At 38.2% G+C, this 16,186-nt stretch overlaps 1 protein-coding gene across 2 annotated transcripts in view; it reads left to right on the forward strand.

Annotated features, from left to right (window-relative positions):
• Nucleotides 1-16,186, forward strand: part of XPO1 (exportin 1) — a 40,322-nt gene that overhangs the window by 10,564 nt on the left and 13,572 nt on the right. For both annotated transcript variants that reach the window (XM_086631893.1, XM_086631892.1), the window contains 8 exons: nucleotides 1,781-1,853; nucleotides 10,373-10,434; nucleotides 10,512-10,556; nucleotides 10,645-10,826; nucleotides 11,290-11,338; nucleotides 11,423-11,542; nucleotides 11,650-11,778; nucleotides 13,349-13,507. In XM_086631893.1, coding sequence (XP_086488019.1) covers nucleotides 1,781-1,853; nucleotides 10,373-10,434; nucleotides 10,512-10,556; nucleotides 10,645-10,826; nucleotides 11,290-11,338; nucleotides 11,423-11,542; nucleotides 11,650-11,778; nucleotides 13,349-13,507 — 819 coding nt within the window. The remainder of the gene's footprint in view (nucleotides 1-1,780; nucleotides 1,854-10,372; nucleotides 10,435-10,511; nucleotides 10,557-10,644; nucleotides 10,827-11,289; nucleotides 11,339-11,422; nucleotides 11,543-11,649; nucleotides 11,779-13,348; nucleotides 13,508-16,186) is intronic.

A 16,186-nucleotide genomic window follows, 5' to 3' on the forward strand; every position in this document is an offset into this window, starting at 1 on the left:
GATTTTCATGTAAGTTTTGTTTGGTCATCTAGTGCTTTTGTAAAGTGAAAGTAGAATTGCCATTTTGGTTAAATATGCTAAATAAGTTGACTTGTGGAAAAAAGTTAGGAAGCAAAACTAATATTTTTGGTTAGCTGTTATCTGAAACGGCTATTAGTATGTGTGCCTGTAGAGTGTACAAATTTAAGTCGAGTTTAGTTCTGCTTCAGGAAAGTTAGTGCTGTCTGATACAAATGTTCATACTTTCAACATTGTTAGAAGCTTTTTTAAGTATGTTTTCAAGTGTATATAGTGTGGATCAGGTGCAGGTAGTGTCTATAAATCCATAGCAGTGGCTGAAGTCACTTCCTGTGAAGTGAAGCATTTTGCTTAAGAACATTTTCATATATTTTCCTATATAAACGTTCCCTTGATTTCATTTAGCTTTAACATTAAATAATTAAGTAAACTTACAGATTAACATCTAGTTGATAAACTTTTGCAGCTGACCATGAAGAAAAAAAACACCCTGCCAACTTTCTGCTAATGCTTAATTTTTCTTGGTACCCAAGATTTTGGAAGGTGACAGAATGTTTTGCAAACGCAGGATGTACATGTGAAGCTTGTGAGAGCTCGAGTCGGATAGAGAAGCAAAGGGACGTAGGTTCTGCTAAGATGAGAACAGCAAAAATGGTTTTTTAATGCAATGTAGTTTGGGACAGTCTACATTGTGTTTTTTAATTAAATTAAAGTTAATATGATCCCTTTGGTTGAAATACTAATGATCCGACTTTGTGTAACAACTAACCATTTTAAAGAGGAACTCTTATTCTCAGCCAAACTTTTAACTGTGAAAACTTGAATTTACCTTTCAGGCATTGACGTGATATTTTTTTTTTCTTCCTAATCTACTGCAGATAAAGTAAATGCAAAACTCCTCGTCCCCTTTTCTCTCCTGTCTATTCATGCTAATGGGGTTTTACATAGTAAAGTTCTCCGATGGTACCATCCCAAACTTCTTTCCCTGTTACTGTGAGTTGGCAGTAGGGACAAATGGGCCGAGGGACTGGCCTTACCGATTACTTTGCAAACGTAGCAGTTTTGGGTAAGAACGTAGGAAGGAATTCCTGAAAGGTAAAAGGGTTTCCAAGAGCTTGTTCACATTTTTATTATTATTTGACTGAGCACAAAAGTTCATCTTTAAATAGTAGAAATAGCTGCCATATTGGGGTGGGTATTGAAATTAAAAAAAACAAACCTGTGGGTTGTCTTGCTGTTCCTAAAGTAACACACCAGTGAAGATTGGGAAGTACTTTCTTTAGAAAGTGCCAGTGTCAGGACATGTGATGCTAAGACAAGAGGTTTTTTTTTTCAGCTCTTAGAGGAACGATAAGAAGCTTGAGACCATCCAAGCTGCTAAATATTTTAGGAGCTTGGTTGTATTAATACTTGAACGTACGAGCAGTCATTTATGATGCAAATTCATATCTGGCTGCTACTTTCTTTTTTCCAGATAGCCAAAATTGTCTACCAGAGGGCTTTTCATTATTTTATTTCCCCCCTGCCCCCCTCCTGGTGTGAGCATGATCAAACAGCAGGACTTAGTATAGCAAAGAATAAAACAAGAAAAAAAATGCATGAAACCTCAGTAAACGGGTTAATAGACATACATTTAATAAAAGCGTTAGTTTATAATCTCGAAGTTTTAGATGTTAAGTGTGAATGTGTGATTGAATGAGAGTCCTGAAAGTTAGTTAGTCCTACAGTAATGTACTCACATTTTGTTCTTCTCCAATTTCAGTATTATGGACTGCAAATCTTGGAAAATGTGATAAAAACAAGATGGAAGATTCTTCCAAGGAACCAGTGTGAAGGTAGGGAGGGATTTTTGTCTTTTCCTCTTCACTTTGTGTATTAACTGAGATTTAGATTGTCAGTCCCCATGTAAGTAGTTTTCAGCTTCAAATACAATTAGTAACTTTTTGTCATGTAGTTAGACCATCTGTGTTTTTCTGGATGACGAAACTGTTTCTGTCCCTTTTGTGAGAGTGGTCTGAGTGGGATGGTGAGCACCTGAAATTCTGTAAATGTCATGGGAAGGTAGAAGGCGTGATAGTTTTGAAACATCATCACTTAAGTGTTGTACTGACATAGAGGCTAAAGTTATCTGAAGAGGTCTAACTCTAGGCAGCTTTTGAGGTTAGCTCCTGGCTTTGAGCTAGAGGTTTTGATTCTCTGTACTGGCCACATGAGACTCTCTTCAGCCTGTCTGGGCAGCCCCACCAGTACGCTGTCATTTTTCTGGTGGGTTCTGTGGTCTGTCTGGTAGCATGTGTAGATTTATGTGACTTTTTTTTGAAATCGTAAGCAATCATAATTATTTTAAAATAGAAATACCAAGTAAATGCATAGTTTTACCTATTAATGGTCATTTGTTCTTTTAGGCAGTGAGATACTGGGGGGGTTGGACTAGATGACCTTTGAAGGTCCCTTCCAGCCCTAACCATTCTATGATTCTGTGATTCTAAGTCTGCTTTTAATTAGTGTAAGTGTATATGAAGCTAGATTGCTGTAACTGAAAGTGCAGTGTAGGGCAAGCCCAGTCTTCTGTCATTGCAAGGAATCTGGAAGTTTTAAAATAAATGTTGTGTGGTGTTGTTCCCCCCCCCCTTATAGCTTGCAATGTGTGTTGAATTTTAGACATGAGCTATGGTAAATGGAGGTATCTCGATGTTAGTGCTTGTTTACATAGTTTCCTGTCAAGTCATGATAATTGGGACTTCAAAACATTGAGTAGGACTACATAAAATTCTTGACATTGAAGTTGTCACCGTTTTATACTTGGCTTTTCACTAAAAGCTGTTTTTAGAACTCACTGAAGTTATTCCAAATTATTGTGTTCTGCTGTGAGCTTTTCTTAACAGTGCTAAGGGTGTACTTTAAATTTTTACTGCCAGTGCTTAGGTTCTGAAGCTGTATCGATTAAAATGCAATTGAAGATGTCAATGAAAACAAATGTGTAGAGGGAGACTTCCACATTTTTGTGATTATTATTATTCTCAACTTTCCCTGTACTCCTTCCAACTCTAGGTTGGCAGATAAAGTGTATTTCCTCTTGGAAGTAATGTTTCACATGGATTCTGCTGTTGGAAACAGACTTGCAGGCTTCTAGGGAACAGCTGCAATGAAGGCTTGAGTACAGCTGTGTCCTTCTGAGAAACTAAGGGAGCACCCTGAAGTTAGGTCTTCTGCATGCTTTTAATGATGAGAGTAGCTCAACGTGCTCATATCTTGTTACATTCCTGACTATGAGCACTTAGTTTCAGCATGTGGAAGTTGTTCTCCTGAAGTTTTTGACTGTGGGAGCTGAGCAGGAGGAAAGTAAGGAGTAAGTAGTTTGAAGCAGTTACTCAGCTTACTGCCTGTTGGTGAAGTGGAATAGGAGATGTCACAGAGGTAGACTGACTTGATAGTTTTGAACTGAACAAGTGCCAAATACAGAATATAATTCAGTAGTTATAATTCTTAAAAACACATACTTTTAATGCGTAGAGTAGATGAGAAACAGCAGTGGTAGGATGAGGATGCTGGCTGTGCTTTGGGTCACGTTATCTCATCTTTTCTTGAGATGCCAAGATAATACTGGATACATGGCTAAAAGGACTTGTGGAACTGACATTGGAGTTGATGTTTCAGATTTTTGTTACTTCACTGTTTGCAGGCGTGGCAGTACCGTTTGGTTCCTGTCACCTGAGACGATGCAATAACTGTAGCTCGATACATTACAAGGCAAAATAAAGTTACTGTCTGTAGTTGTGCAATCGACTTCAAGTATTCTAGAAATTCTTACTTTTTTGACTTACGTACTTCTGAAGAGTCCAGAGGAAAACAAAAAAATCCTTCATCCTAACAAACATACAGCTTTAGTTCAACCTTTCAAAATATTTTCCCTTTCAGAGCCAAGCTAAACTTGTGAAATTGACTTTTATACTCATGTTTTAGGGGAATTGACTTAGTTGGCTGTTACTTGTCTAGTTTGTCCTGTACATCAAGAGAAGATAGTATTTAGTGAACCATGGCATTTGGTCCATCTTGGCCTGAATGGTGTAGGAAGGGGAATCAATGTTTCATCTCTAATCTGATTGCATCTGGTCTGTGGTGGTGGTTGTTGTGTTTTTTGTGGTGGTTTGTTTTTTTTTTTTTTTTGATGATACTGGCTGGTACAAAACAATTGCTCCAGAGCTCATTCAGGCAGTTTGATTACCTGGGAGATAAGATGACTGGTTAAACTGAGTTTTCCTTGATCCTGACTCTAGTCCTTTTGACGCTTCCTGTTTGAAGCGTAACTAATAAAATATGGGTACAGGAAACTGAAACTCAATATAAGAAAGCAGTGCTTCATCACAAAGCAATTCATACAGGTTATAAATCAAGTAATTTTACCTTATATCTTACTTTATAAAACTTAATGTGTCTAACTTGATTTGTGTAGTAAATACAGCTGACAAATCCTACTTTTGGTTAACATGAAACTAAATCCACTTACAAGAAAATACTGTTTTGCCTTTGTAGCAATAGCAGTGCTTAAGAGTTGAAGTTAAGAGCAGACCCGAACGGAGCTGTCGGTGCATGAAGTTTTTGAAACAACCTGCCTGAAAATTCTTGGAGAAATAAAATGATGTCATTAATTAAAGAGCCTGAACTATAACCTTGAGTGGTGGTGTGTTTTTTCTTTTTTTTCCCTAGCTGTTCCTCAATTTGTACATCAGAATGACTTGTTGGGCCTTGAGGTTAGCCAGGGTTCTGTTATCACTTCTGTCTGAATACTGGGAGGTTTTAGCTTCCAGCCTGGAATTTCAAATGCAAGTAGGAAAATGTTTTCTTCACATGTGTTCTTTGGACTTCAAACTCCATTCTTAAGTTTGCTTTTATTTTAAAATACCTTTTAGTCTTGAGCTCTTCTGGCCCTGATGCCTTTTAACTTTCAAAAAGTTTTTCTGTTCCTCAGGTGTCACTGATTTTCAAGGTTGGGGATTGTAAGCACTTTTGGAAAGCTCATCTGTATCTTCCCATAATTCTAAAACAGAAATTGGGCAAAACAATTTACATTTCTAAAATACTTACATGATTACTCTGCTTTTCCTTGTTCTTGTGGATTTTTTTGTTTGTTTGCTTTTGGAGTTAGCAGTTCGAACCAATTGCTGACCTGATTATCTAGACGAAAGTGGAGCTTATGGAACTCAGAACTAGTAAAATTTGGTTAAATGAGATGCCTGGCCTGCCTGTTCAGCCCTCAGACATGTTTAGCAGTAGGCCATAGCAATGGGTTAGACTTGCTTTTCATGTGTTTAGTCTTTAAGAGAATGCCTTGGATTGCTCTGACATGTGTAGAAATGATGTAATGTGGTTTTCATGCAAACCTTACTGAGGTTGCTGTAGTGAAAGGCAGGTGGCATGTTCTAGAACATCCCCTACAGTGGGGAAATTGGCTTATTTCCAGAGTCTCAAGTAAAAATTCTCGATTTATTGAGGTGATACTAAATTGCTTTAAACTCTGATACTCTTGTAGAGTTGATTGTTTAATAATGCTTACAAAGGGTGTCATTTGATTAAAGTGCTACGGTCTTAATAGGATTTTCTGTTACAGTGTGAAAACCTGCCTAGAAAAAAAGGCTTCTTGGTCTTCCAGTTCAGTGATACGTTTCATTAATCCTGCAATGTGAAATGAAATTATGTTCCTGTGAACAGAGCGAGCTTGTCTGGAGTGTTTTGAGTTAGAATGGATAAGCACTTCTTCATTATGAAACTTGAATTGCTTGTACAACTTTTCTCATTTTGAAGTGGAAAAAAAAAAAAAGGAAGTGTTCTGAGAGAGATGGAGTTTAGTGGCTCACAGGAAGGTCCTGGAGTTAAGTATAAAGCTTCGGATGTAGTGGAAGCTGCTGTGGAAGAGATTTTTTGTGTGGAGTGATTAGATACTTCAATGGCAATGTCTTGCCTGCTTCATGAAGAGGATGTTTTTTGATTCTCTGTGTAATGAAGGGGGAATGAGCTACATGGCACTTCTGTACGTGTGGGAAGACAAGCTCTATGCTCTCTTTAAGAATTTTTGTGAATTAAGTTTTCTTTTTTCCTGCTGAAAAGCAAACAGATAATGGGTTGATTGGATTCACCACTAATGGGGAAAAATTATTTGTGGGACAATATGGGAAAGCATTGTTTCTTAAGACTAAAAGCAAGATGATGTTTTGACCACATTTTGGGACTACTTAAACAGTTTAGCGTGAGTGTGTATGCATACAAACATCCCTGGAGGGGACAACTTGGCTCTAGGATTTGAAAGTCTAATTTTGGTTGCAAAACATTGTTAAATTAGCTGAGTTACATTGTCCACCTGCTTCACTTATGTCTTTTATTCTTTAATGTAAGCAGAGGATTTGTTAATTTTAGTAAGACTGAGGTAAACTCGTGTCTGTAGCACCAGTTACAATAATTTTCAGCATTTGTTAAATGTTTGTACCTGTATGTTTTGAGTACAAGCAGTGGCTTTGCCTACAGATAGGTGCTCACGGACTGTGCATTCGTGGTAATGTGATGTATTCTGTCACGATAGGAACTCCTCTGAGCTCAGGTTACATACACAGCCTATAGATGAGATGGTTTTGCTTCTAAAAGCACATCCAAAGATTAAACTGTAGGATGTTTCACACTTCTCAAGTTTAGACTGCAGAATTTACTACTGTTGGATAATGTCATGTTCCTCTCTGTCCCAGTACAGCTTGGGTATATCAAGTATTGCATATCTTGAGTCACCTGTGAAAATACTCGCCCTCCAGAAAGCGTTTCGATTTTACTGTATGTTTGCCTCTCTGTAGAGGAGCATCTTTCACATAAGGACTATAATATCTAATGTTCATCTGGAAACTTGCTAAAAGGCCTTGAATTAATGTCCTTGCTCTATCCTTTTTTTTTGTGTGTTTTGTGCAAAAGTACTTTTTGTACTTTGCTTACCAGAAAATGCTAACAGTGATGCTAGTCCAGGCCTTCTGACAGTGATGATGTCCAGCCTTTCTGATAATCAGAACATAGTTTGAGGTTGGAGCTAGCTTCATCTGCTGCTTAACTGCTGTGGATGAAGATGTTCCTCATCTGTACACTTTTTGATGTCTTGGAGCGAGCACCGGTGCTTTTCTGGCCCTTCAGGGAACTGGTTCAGGGAGCTAAGCTGGCAGAAGTTAGTTTCAAAACAGTTTAAAACTATTTAACTGTTTGGTAACTATTTCTCTACTAGTTCAGCCTCTGAACATGATCTTGAGCAGGTGCTAGGTCTGCCAGTGCTGTCTTGATGGGAGTTTTGGAATGAAGAATGGAATCTGCTCCCTTTGGTTGCAGGTTGTTGTGAGGTTAGTGTAGTTGTAGTGTTGGATAGTCCTTGAAGAATGTTAATGTGTGTCCTGGGTGTTGTGGTTGTGTTTGTTTTTTCTTTTTTTTTTTTTTTCTTTTCTCTTTTGTTTTATTGGAAGGTCTGTTTTCCATGAATGTCTGTGTCTTCCTGTTTGGCTCCATGAAAGGTTTGAACTTGGCAGTTGTGTTGTTGCCATCTTAGATACTTGTTGAGCTGCTTCTGTGATTGAAGGAGACCTTTTGGGCAGTGGTTGTGGGGCTTGTGCATGTCCCATGCCTGCCTCCTTGAAATAATGCTTCAAGTTCTCAAAGCACACTGATTTTAACAAATCCAGTGGACTGCTGCCCTTGAACAGCTTCTTGGATGTATTCTGCTGAAAAATGGTAGCCAGCCTATGTGTTGATTTTTGTCAGATTTCAAGTTGGAATATCTCTGTTCTACCAAGCGTTATTTTTCCTGTGGAATGATAAAGAAGTGAGCTATTAAATATGAACATGATCTTGAGCAGAAACCACAATACTTCATTTTAAAAAAAAAAAAGTAGAAAATGCCATTTAAGCCAAAAAAAAAAAAAAGCATTAGAGAATTGGATAGCTGCTGCTTTTAAGAGATTAAGACTATGACTTTGTTCACTGAATGGAAGACCTTAGAAGCCTGCAGCATGACCAGTGGAAACTAGCAAACTTTTTAGGTTGTCTTTTGAACTGTGGTCACTTTTATTTTTTTTTTTTAAATGGAGATGCTTTGGAGCAAAGCAACTGTTTTCATCTCCTGATCTCAAGGCCAGATCGATGGTGGCTTAGCATTCGAGTTGTAATTAAACAGCATAATATTATTGATGCAGCAAGATAGAAAACATGTGGCTTGGGAGTCGGAAGTCAAGAACAATACTCGCTTTGTAATTCCTTTTTGAAATGCCAAGGGTTGCAACAGTAGGCTTCCCTCAGTGGTTTGGCAGATAGTTAAAATAGTTTAGTTTCTGGCACTGCAAGCCTATTTCCATACTATGTTGGGGGCTTTCATATCTCCTTTGTGAATTACTGTAATGCTTCAGTGAAGTGTCTTAGCTTTAAAATGCTAGGACAGGCCTATGATGTCAGACTAATGCCAGTGCTTGGTAGTAGCTCTTACCCAGTGATTGACAGTGGTATTTATTCTGTTAATGACCATTCTTCTGGAGTAGTATGGATTGATCCCAGTTGATAATGATGAATAGTTCCATTTGTAATTTGAACTACCTGTAGAACAGCTCTTCTCTAGTATGTATTTAGTGGCTCAAAGTCTAGACCTAGTTTTTCCAGATTTCATGAGAATGCAATTACCAAACTCTTTCAGTCCTGTTGCTCAAGTCTAAAATGCAAAAAAAGTCTAATTCTGGTGAAGTCTTAGAAATGTTTTAAAATTTAGAATAGTGGCAAGGGGAAAACTAAATGTCTTCAACATAAGGCATTCTTCTCGGTGAAGTGACAACTAAGATCTTCAATGTATGCATTTTGTCTGCACGAGTCAGTTGACTGTCTTGTTGAATAAATGATTGAAACCAGATTTTGAGTTAGTGAATTTGAATAGCAAAACATAGACCTGTTCTAAAACTCCCCTATGACAAGAAAACGCCTAGTTTGAAGTGTTTCATCCCTGATGGGCTCAGATTGATCATCGTGTCAACACTGCGTTGAAGTACAGCTATTAGTAATGTTCATCCAGTTCATCACTCCAGATCCTCTGTGCATGCCTTTTCTTGAACTCAGACGTTTTTCTACAGAATGGTTTTACATATCATGATGAAAAGTCACTTGGAAAGCCATTGTTTCCATGTCTTCAGTAATTGATAGATTAGTGGTGTGGAGGGAGCTGAAGATCAGGTGGCAAAAGGAAACTTTAGTATAGCTTGCTACAGTGTTGTTTTTTTATGGTGGAGCTGAAAACTTAGTCATTTAAAAATCTTTGTAGAAGAAACATGACAAAATGAGTGATTTAAATACAGTCTGTGCCCCTAGTTGAGAAATTGTTAATTTAAGCAAAAAAAGGGCAAAAACAATAAACCAGAACTTATTAAATTTTATAATCCATAGTATCCATGTGTGCAATAAAAGCACAGTAATCCAAATCCAAGTGCATCATACTATACTGGTGGATAATTGAAGTTTTGTTCTTGTAAGATTCTGCGGGGAAAGCTTTGCTAAGCTCTGGCATGATGTTACATGCTTCAGTGCTGTGCATAGGAATTCCTGTGCTTAAAATGGATCACCTAAGTAAATTGGAGCACCTCTGAACTTCTGCATACAGTGGAGGTGATGCATCAAAGCTTTCCGTGCAATTCTAGCTAACGTGGCATTAGAACCAGAGTTTTGCTTAAGAAGCTCTATTTACTTTTGGGGTTCACTTTTTATGGATAAAGCATTAGTCAGAGAAGATGGAGGACTCTTGTTTGTGTTTTGTCTTGCCATTGTAAACATTTGGCTGAGGCAGTAGGAGTAGATCTACCAACTTTGGAGGAGTTAGGTATGATGTGGAGATGCGTAATACATTTTGTTGAGGGAGCATTTGTCAGCACCTATCGCAGTGTATGTCGGGGTGTGGACAGTGCTGGATGCCATCGTTCCATCTTCAGCCTGATACAGTGTTGTGCAGTGCTAAAAATGCAGGTTTTCTCACCATTTCTTGGAGCCTTTAGGATGCTGATAGATTGATGTGGTGCACATTACAAGTACACTCTAATCCTTGGTCTGTTTTCCTTTTATTTTATTGAACTAGCTTAAGTGTAAAGCCATTTTGTACATCTGAAATACCCTTTTGCAGAATTGACACAAAGGTGGATTTTTTTCCATATAGCACCCCAGTCAAGAGGGATGTTCACTGACACATGTGTGTATGTTCCTTAGAGGTGTTTCTTGTTAAAAACCTGTGAAGAATCTGAATTCAAAAATATTTATTACTATGTTCATGGTACCTGGCATAGTTGAAAATAAATTCCTAACTCTTCTGCAGGTATTAAAAAATATGTTGTCGGCCTAATTATCAAGACCTCGTCTGATCCAACATGTGTAGAAGTAAGTGAATCATTTTCAGGGGAGGAAGAGGGAGGGGAATATTATGCATAACCTGACTCTTCTTTTCTCTTCTCCAGAAAGAGAAAGTGTATATTGGGAAACTGAATATGATTCTTGTTCAGGTGAGCTAGAGTACGTGAAGTTGTAAATCTCGTTATAAAGTCTTTGGCTTTGCGTTTGTATCTAACATATGGATGCTTCACTTTCCAGATACTGAAACAGGAATGGCCAAAGCACTGGCCGACTTTTATAAGCGATATTGTGGGAGCAAGCAGGACTAGCGAGAGCCTGTGTCAGAATAACATGGTGATCCTTAAGTTATTGAGTGAAGAAGTGTTTGATTTTTCCAGTGGCCAGATTACTCAAGTAAAAGCTAAGCATTTGAAAGACAGGCAAGTATATTTATATTTAAATCTTAATAAGTAGGGTAGACGTTGTGCTTCCTGCTAAATAGTTGCTCTTGCTTTGAGCTTTTGAGTAACACCTACAGCTTGGTTAATTTGGTTCCTGAGACTGAGTGGGTTACTGATCTTTCTTTAAAGCAGTACTGTTAGGTGATACCAGACTTATTTCTACGCACAGATGTTTCTGCCTTACTGCAAGTAGTGTCTGTTGGCTGATGACTCCTACCCTTCTAACAGAGCATTCAGTATTGCTTGTATTTCTAAGCCAGAATTTGCAGGCACACACTTCAAGCTACTTCAAAATACACGTTATTACCATGAAAATTGGTAAAAGCCAAGTGGCTTGTGAATACCTCCATGGGCATAGGTCTTCAGGATCTGTTTTGAGGACGTAGATATTTTGATTAAAGCATGAAATGTGGAAATTCTTAATTATTTTTTTTTTTAACAGCATGTGCAATGAATTCTCTCAGATATTTCAGCTATGTCAGTTTGTGATGGTAAGTAATTTCTTTAATGATATTTTTTTTAAATTTCCCCCCATCATGCCTAACAATATCATAAACACTATTGGTTGTTTACAGGAAAATTCCCAAAATGCTCCCTTAGTTCATGCAACTTTGGAAACTTTGCTACGATTTCTGAACTGGATTCCCCTGGGATATATATTTGAGACCAAGTTAATCAGCACACTAATATACAAGGTACTCATGCATAAATTGATGGATTTTAAATTTAAATACAAGTTGCGAAAAAACTTAGCATGCAGCACTGTTGTAATATTCTTCCATTTTTTTTTTCCCCTCAATAGTTCTTAAATGTTCCCATGTTTCGAAACGTCTCTTTGAAGTGCCTCACAGAGATTGCAGGTGTCAGTGTAAGCCAGTATGAAGAACAGTTTGTAACACTTTTTACATTGACCATGATGCAGTTAAAACAGGTAATGTTTTTTTAAAAAAATCTTGACTTTCATTTTGCAGCATCAGTTTCTGTAGAACCTAGTTCAGTTTACAAGTTTTTATTCATTATAGAGCTCTTGATAGGACAAATATTATTCTTCAGTGGTGTTTTTGACTTGATCAGGAGATGCTAGGTGTGTTCTTCTGACTCTAGATCGCAGCTGTATTTCTGCTGCATTGATTTGTTTTGATTAATTTGAGAGGCTTTTTGAGCACTTGGGCTGTCTGATGGGGAAAGTTGAGAGAGATGCAGCAAAGCGTGTGTACTGCATCACTCGTAAGACCTAAATTGACTGAATTTCTACAAGTTGCTGTTTAATTTTTGAAACTGGTAGAAATGCTTGTCATATAAAGCCATGCTTTAAATTTATGTAATTTGATGCTTCCCTTCTGAGCAGTTCAGATTCAGGTACATGAGTTTGTAGCTTTCCTCATTGTACTTGCATCTGAACTGAACAGTTGTAATGTGGGGTTTTTTTTGATGATTTTTTCCTCTGTTTGCAATGTTGGCTCATCTTAGAGGTTCTTCAGAACAGGCATGCTTCTTTTAATACCCCCGCTCCCCCTAGCTTCAAGCTCTAGAATTTTTATTTACTTACAGTTAAATTTAAAGGCAGATTTTCGTACATGCCAAAATGTTGGGCGCGTATATTGGGCAGCTGAACGTTAATTCCACAGTTTTCCCAGATGATGCTTTTGCTTCTAAATATCAGTATATCTGGCCTAACGTTTTCCTCAAAACATCAGTTGAATGCCAACTTGAGTATTCGGCATGTTTCACAACCTGCAGATTTTTTTAGCATGACTGTTGCATATGAATTTGATGCAAACTGTTGCATTTGTTGGAAATATTTGACTCTGTCTTAACTTTGTAAAATGGAGTTGGAGAACAATCAAAACCACACAAAAGCTGACAGCAGCAAAAGTGTTAAACTTTGTTCTCACTGTCGTACAGCTTAATAGTGTTGACTTTAAAGGATGTAGTTCATTTATTGATGACAGTGTTAAAAACATTTGTATTATGATAGAATTTAAAAGACAACCCATCTCTTAAGAGGTGCCAGAGATCTCTACGAGATTACCGCCAAAAAAAGTTTCTATATCCTTCAGTCTTCCTTGCTAATTTCTGAATATTATGGAGCAGATTTTTCATGTTTTTTTAACGTTATGATGATGTAATGTTTTGAAACGTAATGTTACTAGAGATGGGCAACAAACACATTTTTGGAACATCTTTGCCCGATGCCATCTGGAAGTGCCTGTGATAGAGTAGACACTTGTTTACAACAGCTGCTACAAGGGGTGGAGAAAGGTTTTAGTTCATCAGAACTTCTGTATCTGTTTGCATTTTCGCCTTACTGTCCATCTTGGGATCAAGCATGACACAAAGGAACTGTAAGACTTTTTTTGTAAGAAAGCACTATAAAGAGGGGATTCCATGAAAAGCAGAGGGCTTTTTTGCCAAAAGATGAAAATATTTGTTAATATACAGTAGCTTTACTTCTGTATAAAATGGGAGATTCTTGATTAAGTCTGTATTCTTTTTGTTAGATGCTTCCTTTAAATACCAATATCCGACTTGCGTACTCGAATGGAAAAGATGATGAACAGAACTTCATTCAGAATCTCAGTTTGTTTCTCTGCACGTTCCTCAAGGAACATGGTCAACTTATAGAAAAGAGATTAAATCTGAGGGAAACACTAATGGAGGTAAGTTGCTCAGTTTTATCCAGTTCAAAAATGTAGCAAGTAGGTTCTCATACTCAAGGGATGTGATACCAATATAATCTCTAGATTATTGTACTTAAAAGTGGGTAAGAGGGGGAAAAAAAATCCAATTTTTTCTCGTAATTGGTAGATCACATGAATACCAAAAAAACACCTTACAAAATTTTTGTTTCCTAGTAGGCTTCAATGGCACTCTGTGTTCAGTGATCTTATACTAATACAATGTCTGAAGACATAAATCTCTGTTCCTCTTCTTACTTGTTCCTCCTTGAAAGCGTTAAGCACTGCTTTAAAATAAATTCATATGTTGTTTCCATCGGTCTTTATGTGCTGTATTTTCTGTTTAACTGTCCTAGAGAGAAGGTGTTGCTATGCCTTTCATCATTCTGTGTGAAGTGGCTCAGTTATGTTTTCATTCAGTATCCAAAGCTGGTTTCTAGGCCACAGCACGTGTTGTGGTTCAGCGCTTCCATCCTGGTGTAGCTCCTTGCCTAATTTGCTGTTTCCCAAAGTTTAATGGACAGGTTTTAAATACAGTCCTCAAGGATGATACTCTGTGTCTATGTAATAACGACTCTGTGTGCCAGTAATGCTCAATGGCAGAGCTCTACCAAGTGATTATGCATGCTGTGTTTGTAGTGTTACTGGGCTTGGAGGAGGACCTATGGGCCTCAGTTACCAGCTGTCTGACAGGAGTTGCTGAGTTAAGATCTACAGTTGTCCTTCCTCTTGGTTCGCTCCCTTCGTTTCTTGGAGGCTGCTACATTCTTTTCAATTTTGACAGCAAAGTGCAACTTCACTGTCAAAGCCACTGGGATCTGTGGAAACAATTGGAATTTCAGCTAAGATTGAAGAGTTGGACTTAAATTCTAGGTGACTCCAGGTACTACTTCATGCTGTAGTGGGGCTAGATCACAAAATCAGGATCTTTCAGTTGTGTGTTTTTAAATTGTGAATAAAAATTTAAATGAGGGTGAGCTGTTCTGTGGTGACTTTTTTGCTAGCTGCCTCCCACTGCTGAGGTCCAAGGGGATGAAACTGGCTCCATAGCTCCTTGAAGCACCGCTTCCTGGGCCCAGAATTAAGCCCCAGAGGCAATAGGGTGAAGAACTGCCCTGAGACAAGTAGAAAAACAATACCACAGTTTAAACCTGAAGACCAGGTTCCATTGGGAGAGGGAAGAACATTTTGCAGGTGGATTAGCTGTAACCTAACATGTCCATCTGAATCTTAGCCCGTTTTCCAGCTACTATTCTCAATACATTTCTTCTGGAGGTGGCCCTCTACAGAGAAAGTGTATTAATACAAGTTGGTTGCAAATGCCAAATTGCAGCTCATTTAGAAGATGGACTAAGAAGAGAATCGCTTTTTTACTTTAAAAAGACCAACTGTCAGTGGTTCCCAAATAATTCCTGAACTTCCAAGTAGTAAGCTTTCAAACTAACTCTGAATTGGGGGAGCACAGCTCAAGTTTCTCCCTATTTTGAGACTTTGTTAGGGAGACCTGTGTAAACGGCTAAAGCTGGTGCGTGTCCTGTGCTATTGTGTGTAAGCTGGAGTGCAGTTTTTAGGTATTGGCCTCTTCTCTTGTCTGGCATAACTATGTTAAATTATTCTTTAAAACAGGCATTTACAAAAGTCAATTTTGAATGCCTTTCAGTCATGTAGGATGATGAGTAACGAAGTTCTAAGGCTGGCGTGGAGTGGTTGCAAATCTCACTTCTGTAAGTTACAGTGTAATGGAACCCAGTTACACGGGTACTGCGAAAAGCTCTGTCGTTCTAACCTGTACTACACTTTGGATGTAGCAGACCTTCAGAAATTGTTCCACGGATTCATTGGAGCTGTGTAGACTAATGAAGGGAGATACATAAGTTATTGAAAATGAAATTACCAAGAGAAATTGATGTGTATAAGACTTAACATGGTTGTTTTGAGTCCCTCTTTTGACATTGTAGATACAGATGCTGAATCAGGTCTTTACCATCCAGAGTGCTCTGAGTTGCTGTAGTACTGAAGCTGTGAAATATCTTCAGATTTCATTGTTAATTCTGTTTGTTTGCTGGCCTGCTATTGCAGTCCCCTCTTTTCACCAGGGCACTGGAAAATAAGCTAGGCTGAAAATGTTTGGCTATGTAGTTCTAATTTCTATCATTGGTATCTCAGTCTGTCAGAATTGCACCAGGGGCCCTCCCTTCTCTGTCTGCTGTGGCTGTGAACTTGAAAATGTTTTGGCAGATGACTTCTGTGGAAAGCGATCGAGCAGTATGGCTTTGGTTGCCTTCGGTTCTTCAGGGTACAAGGATCCAGAAGCAAGTAGCAGTGTAATAGTGTTGAGAATAGCAGTCACTGAAACTAGCTGTTGAAGGTTTCTTGGGGCTCTAAACCAAAACGCCTTGCGGAAGCTCCAGGAGCTGTGATAACTTAAACAGGCTTATTTGGCTGTGGCATTTTTCAAGATGTCTTTAGGCTACTTCAGATTTAAGAATTGATACACACTTTGACAATATAACGGTAATTGACAGGGTGCTTTGTTTTTGAACTGCTCCAGTGGTCGGAAGTCTGACTTGTAAGTAATGTCCTTGCAATGTTAATGCCTCTTGTTCCTAACTTTTTATATTAATTTTGGCGTTTTGTCAGTATTTGGATAACTGAGCTTGA

Source organism: Tauraco erythrolophus, chromosome 2 (genome assembly GCF_009769465.1).
Source record: "Tauraco erythrolophus isolate bTauEry1 chromosome 2, bTauEry1.pri, whole genome shotgun sequence".
NCBI lineage: Eukaryota > Metazoa > Chordata > Aves > Musophagiformes > Musophagidae > Tauraco > Tauraco erythrolophus.